This window comes from Caretta caretta, chromosome 2 (assembly GCF_965140235.1).
Source record: "Caretta caretta isolate rCarCar2 chromosome 2, rCarCar1.hap1, whole genome shotgun sequence".
NCBI classification, from domain to species: Eukaryota; Metazoa; Chordata; order Testudines; family Cheloniidae; genus Caretta; species Caretta caretta.
The window spans coordinates 246,247,826-246,254,276 of record NC_134207.1 but is presented as its reverse complement, the minus strand read 5'-3'; the positions used below and the strand labels follow the sequence as shown (position 1 = coordinate 246,254,276).

Sequence of the window (6,451 nt, the reverse complement as noted above, 5' to 3'; positions counted from 1 at the left end):
TATATACTGCAAATTGAGACATTTAATTTCAGAGTAGGGTTTTTCATTGTATGCAGTGGACCTCCCTTTCATGTTATTATTGACAATATGTGAATTGCTTTCTTCTTTTTCTAGACTTGTGCCCATTGATAAATGTAACTGCGTGGCTGGCGAAGCAGGGGGCTGGAGTACATTCATGAGCAGAAGGCAATGTATAAAGAACCTTTCCTGTAGAACCTTTTCTGCCCACCCAAGTCAGAAGAGAGCTTTCAGAAGCCATCACTTTATGAGTGTTCACAGATGAAAACTGATTAGTTTGTATTTGCACACTTGAATCTAGATGGAATGAATTCCACCATTTCTGACTACAACTTTTCATGGCTAAATGGATGGGATTCTGCCTCTAAAAAAAATTGAGGCCTGATTTTATTAGTAGTACTGACAGCAAACATTTATATTATAATAGCACCTATAAGCCCCTATCAAGATTGGAGCCCCATTGTGCTAGGTGATGCATAAATACAGAAATGAGACAATCCCTGTCCCAAAGGCTATGCACCCTGAAAGACACAAAATAGATGAGGGGATGGGGATATAAGACACAAGAAATTGAATATAGTGAAAAGCTGCATCTGCTTGGGTAGTTCCATATTTTATTTTCATTTGACACATGCTGAACTCCTATTGGTTTCAGCAAGGAGTTCTGCATATAGAAGGCTTGCGGCACTGAGCACTAAATTTGTGTGTATATGGAACTTTCCCCATTTGGCAGAAAAAAATAAATAGTCAATATTTTGTCATGTTTAGCTTTTCCAGACTGTGTAAGGAGAGATGCCACTGACCAAAGAAGGGGCCTGATCTCACAAGTTGTTGAGCACTTCCTGTGGTATCAGGACATCCTTAATTGTGCTGGGCTCAGCTGCTAGTCCCTACTGGATTTGGGAGGATGGGACTTCCTCTTCCTCTGCACGGCATCCAGGGCTGGGTCAGACCCACCCCTAGATTCCCCTCCCCCGCCCCCACTGCAGGAAGCTCTGCAAGCTCCCCCTCCTGCCTGCTTCCTGCACCCATTGTTCCTCAGCTGCAGGGAGCTGCTCTCCCATCCACCCAACCCTGATGCATCCAGATCCTCTCATACCCAGACCCTCCCATTGAAACTCACCCCTCAGACTCAGAACCTACCGGATGAGCCTCACTCACCCTGGATCACCCAGACAAGCCACCCACACCTGGATCCCCACCCCACCAAGTCCCAACTAACTGCAGCTGGATCCTCACCCCACTGAGTCCCACTCCCCCAGCATCTGGATCCCCCACTGAATGCCCAACACCCAGGGCCCCCTGCCAAGCTCTATCTTCCCCCACCTAGACCCCCCACCTAGACCCCCCACTTAGCCCCAACTACCTTCACCTGGACCCTCCTGCAGAGTCCCATTACTGTTGCACCCAGAACCCCCCAACAAGCCCCTATGCATCCAGATCCGCCCCCATACCTGGATCCCCCACTGACCCACCCACATCCAGATTGCCCCCACACAGAACCCTCTCAACCCACACCTGGATCCCCCCCCCACACTAAGCTCCTCCACATTTGGACCCTGCCATGCTGAGCCTGCCTGCCCATACCTGGTGCACCTGGCATGGAGGGGCAGGGCCATGGGGAGTTTCTGGGGCAGGCCCGGTCTTTGCTTTGTGTCAGGGTTGGGTGCGGCCTCACTGCTGAGTCCATGTCCCGAGCTGGAGGAGCTGCAAAGTGATCTCCTACCTCCATGCAGCCAGTGGCCTCTGCTCCCCGATGCCATGCTGGAGCCTCCACATTTATTTGACAAATAAATTTTGCAGAATTTTAAAATAAGGTGCAAAGAGTTTTTAATTTGTGATGCAGAATGCCCTCAGGAGTAATTGTTATAGATGCTTTGAAGGCACTGGATTGAGAAAGGAGTAGCACACAGCTGCACTATCACAGGAGAACCATTGGGCAGGCACTGTGCCTACAATTCTCCCAGAGCACCTCTATACCACTAGGATGGGGCAGTGTATTATTGAATCATTCCTTTACAAGACGGAACATTCTTCCCCTTCTTGCCCAGCCAGCACCACCCTTGTGGGAGAATCATCTCAGTTTCAGACCCGAGCTCCTCTCCAACGGCATAAGATCCAGATAGATCTCATGCTCACATGCAGAAGAGTGCATTACTCCACTCACAGTTGCCTACTAAGGCACAATATAGCCCCATCATAGGAGTCACAGATGATATTTGCCTTTACTATCTCTCAAACATATGTTTAACGGCTGTGTTTGCTTTGCTTAATTGGATAAGTAACGTGCAAATCCAGTGTGCTACCTTAAAATGAGCAAAACTGGAGAAATCATGGAAGGGCCTCAAGAAAAAACAAAACAAAAGGAATTATTTTTAGAACACTGCAGAATGGTTTATAAGAACTGCATACAGCTTCTTTTAGTAAATGTAGTAATAAAGGTTCATTGATTAAAAGAAATTGGCTCTATTGCTCATAATAGCATCTCATTGATTGAAAAGCATTGCCTATAATGGTTTCCTTCAAAGCACCATCTGTTATGTATTAACCTTTCAGCCTTCAGAATCATGGGATATGAATTTCTTGCTCAAACTACTGGTCAGATGACCCATCCATGACATTTAATAAATTGCACCTACTGCACATAGATTCAGGATTTCATAAAAACAGGGAGAAACGCATTATGAAAACGGCAGATTTTTCATGACGTATGGTAGAATTGAATCCTTTATGTTAAAATACAAAATCAGCAAGACCAGGGGCGAAGTTCAGTCTCATTAAAGGTACCAATCAAATATTAATCAGCCAGACTTTAATGGCAAATAGTGATGCAGTGATTCAGCTTTGAATCTAGCATGTCTAGTCTTTCAGGCAAAAATAGATAAACACAAGACGATTTCTAATTTCATCTTTGTACAATTTAGAATGGTTCATACATCTACTAAGATATATATTCATCTATTTAAGTTCATACACACAAGCTCATCTTTCACAGAACATTTTTCCAGTTTTTAAAATTCTGAGGAATTACAGTGGCTTATTAATTATTGTTATTAGGGGACCAACATGTTGGTAATAAAATCAGAGTTTCGGTCATATCACTGTAAATGATTGTCCGGTCTGTTTTCTTGCAAAAATAATTTTTACCTTTTCTCTTTTCATTCTTTATAAAAATTCCTTGTTCATTTTAGATTTGCCTCTAATCTAGTTTAAGTATAATTGAAATGGGGGAGGGACTTTTAAAGTTAAAAGCCAGTTTGTTTTCTTCTTTAATAAGTCATGGTTCAAAAAGAATTAACTGCCTTTCCTCTTGAATATTTATGGTATGAACAACAATGTTTTAACCCTTGAAGAAGCACATCTTTGTCACTATACACTAGATTAACTAATATTCAAATCTTGACCGGAGAATTAATGAACCTATAATTAAAAATAAAATGGATTTCAAAAAGTCCTAAGAGGTTTGCTGGGGATTCCAATTCAATTCATCTTAGTCAGGTCTTAGCGGCTTCTTGCATTAATAGAGTCAGACTGTATCCAGATAGGTTTTAATTAGTTCACAGAGTTAGTGATTGCTGCTGCTCATAATGGGGATATAAGTGGTGCAGGAAAAAAAACCTCTCAGATAATCAAACATTGTACATTTAATAGAGGAATCTGCTGAAGTGCTAGCATAGTGGCTCACGCTGAACAAGGTGGGGAAGGAGAGAAACAGAATGAGGAAGAAAAGAGACATACATAAAGAGAAAGACTGAGAAAGAAAGAGAGCTAGGATGGCTCACACTCAACAAGGTGGGCAGGGAGAAAAGCAGGAACAAGGAAGAAAAGAGACATATGTAAAGAGAAAGACCTAGCCCTGGTCTACACTAGGACTTTAGGTCAAATTTAGCAGCGTTAAATCGATGTAAACCTGCATCCGTCCACACAATGAAGCCCTTTATTTCGACTTAAAGGGCTCTTAAAATCGATTTCCTTACTCCACCCCTGACAAGTGGATTAGCGCTTAAATCGACATTGCCATCTCGAATTTGAGGTACTGTGGACACAATTCGATGGTATTGGCCTCCGGGAGCTATCCCAGAGTGCTCCATTGTGACCGCTCTGGACAGCACTCTCAACTCAGATGCACTGGCCAGGTAGACAGGAAAAGAACCACGAACTTTTAAATCTCATTTTCTGTTTGGCCAGCGTGGCAAGCTGCAGGTGACCATGCAGAGCTCATCAGCACAGGTGACCATGATGGAGTCCCAGAATCGCAAAAGAGCTCCAGCATGGACCGAACGGCAGGTACGGGATCTGATCGCTGTTTGGGGAGAGGAATCCGTGCTATCAGAACTCCGTTCCAGATTTCAAAATGCCAAAACCTTTGTCAAAATCTCCCAGGGCATGAAGGACAGAGGCCATAACAGGGACCCAAAGCAGTGCCGCGTGAAACTGAAGGAGCTGAGGCAAGCCTACCAGAAAACCAGAGAGGCGAACGGCCGCTCCGGGTCAGAGCCCCAAACATGCCGCTTCTATGATGAGCTGCATGCCATTTTAGGGGGTTCAGCCACCACTACCCCAGCCGTGTTGTTTGACTTCTTCAATGGAGATGGAGGCAATACGGAAGCAGGTTTTGGGGACGAAGAAGATGATAATGATGATGAGGTTGTAGATAGCTCACAGCAAGCAAGCGGAGAAACCAGTTTTCCTGACAGCCAGGAACTGTTTCTCACCCTGGACCTGGAGCCAGTACCCCCCGAACCCACCCAAGGCTGCCTCCTGGACCCAGCAGGCGGAGAAGGGACCTCTGGTGAGTGTACCTTTTAAAATACTATACATGGTTTAAAAGCAAGCATGTGAAAGGATTACTTTGCCCTGGCATTTGCGGTTCTCCAGGATGTAGTCCTAAAGCCTTTGCAAAAGGTTTCTGGGGAGGGCAGCCTTATTGCGTCCTTCATGGTAGGACACTTTACCACTCCAGGCCAGTAACACGTACTCGGGAATCATTGTAGAACAAAGCATTGCAGTGTATGTTTGCTGGCATTCAAACAACATCCGTTCTTTATCTCTCTGTGTTATCCTCAGGAGAGAAGATATAATTCATGGTCACCTGGTTGAAATAGAGTGCTTTTCTTCAGGGGACACTCAGAGGAGCCCATTCCTGCTGGGCTGTTTGCCTGTGGCTAAACAGAAATGTTCCCCGCTGTTAGCCACAGGGAGGGGGGAAGGTTGAGGGGGTAGCCACGCGGTGGGGGGAGGCAAAATGCGACCTTGTAACGAAAGCACATGTGCTATGTATGTAATGTTAACAGCAAGGTTTACCCTGAAAGAGTGTAGCGACTGTTTTATAAAATGTGTCTTTTTAAATACCGCTGTCCCTTTTTTTTTCTCCACCAGCTGCATGTGTTTCAATGATCACAGGATCTTCTCCTTCCCAGAGGCTAGTGAAGCTTAGAAAGAAAAAAAAACGCACTCGCGATGAAATGTTCTCCGAGCTCATGCTGTCCTCCCACACTGACAGAGCACAGATGAATGCGTGGAGGCAAATAATATCAGAGTGCAGGAAAGCACAAAATGACCGGGAGGAGAGGTGGCGGGCTGAAGAGAGTAAGTGGCGGGCTGAAGAGAGTAAGTGGCGGGCTGAAGACAGGGCTGAAGCTCAAATGTGGCGGCAGTGTGATGAAAGGAGGCAGGATTCAATGCTGAGGCTGCTGGAGGACCAAACCAGTATGCTCCAGTGTATGGTTGAGCTGCAGCAAAGGCAGCTGGAGCACAGACTGCCATTGCAGCCCCTCTGTAACCAACCGCCCTCCTCCCCAAGTTCCATAGCCTCCACACCCAGACGCCCAAGAATGCGGTGGGGGGCCTCCGGCCAACCAGCCACTCCACCACAGAGGATTGCCCAAAAAAAAGAAGGCTGTCATTCAATAAATTTTAAAGTTGTAAACTTTTAAAGTGCTTTCCTTCCCTCCTCCACCACCCCTCCTGGGCTACCTTGGTAGTCATCCCCCTATTTGTGTGATGAATGAATAAAGAATGCATGAATGTGAAGCAACAATGACTTTATTGCCTCTACAAGCAGTGACTGAAGGGAGGAGGGGCGGGTGGTTAGCTTACAGGGAAGTAGAGTGAACCAAGGGGCGGGGGGTTTCATCAAGGAGAAACAAACAGAACTTTAACACCGTAGCCTGGCCAGTCATGAAACTGGTTTTCAAAGTTTCTCTGATGCGTACCGCGCCCTCCTGTGCTCTTCTATCCGCCCTGGTGTCTGGCTGCGCGTAACCAGCAGCCAGGCGATTTGCCTCAACCTCCCACCCCGCCATAAACGTCTCCCCCTTACTCTCACAGATATTGTGGAGCACACAGCAAGCAGTAATAACAGTGGGAATATTGGTTTCGCTGAGGTCTAAGCGAGTCAGTAAACTGCGCCAGCGCGCCTTTAAATGTCCAA

The 6,451-nt window shown here is 45.8% G+C and overlaps 1 protein-coding gene across 1 annotated transcript; it reads left to right on the top strand.

Annotated features, from left to right (window-relative positions):
- Positions 1-4,229: 4,229 nt before the first annotated feature.
- Positions 4,230-5,984, top strand: LOC125630834 (uncharacterized). Its single transcript, XM_048836957.2, has 2 exons — positions 4,230-4,810; positions 5,398-5,984. The coding sequence occupies exons 1-2, from the start codon at positions 4,255-4,257 to the stop codon at positions 5,952-5,954; spliced, it is 1,113 nt and encodes a 370-aa protein (XP_048692914.2). The 5' UTR covers positions 4,230-4,254; the 3' UTR covers positions 5,955-5,984.
- Positions 5,985-6,451: the final 467 nt, after the last annotated feature.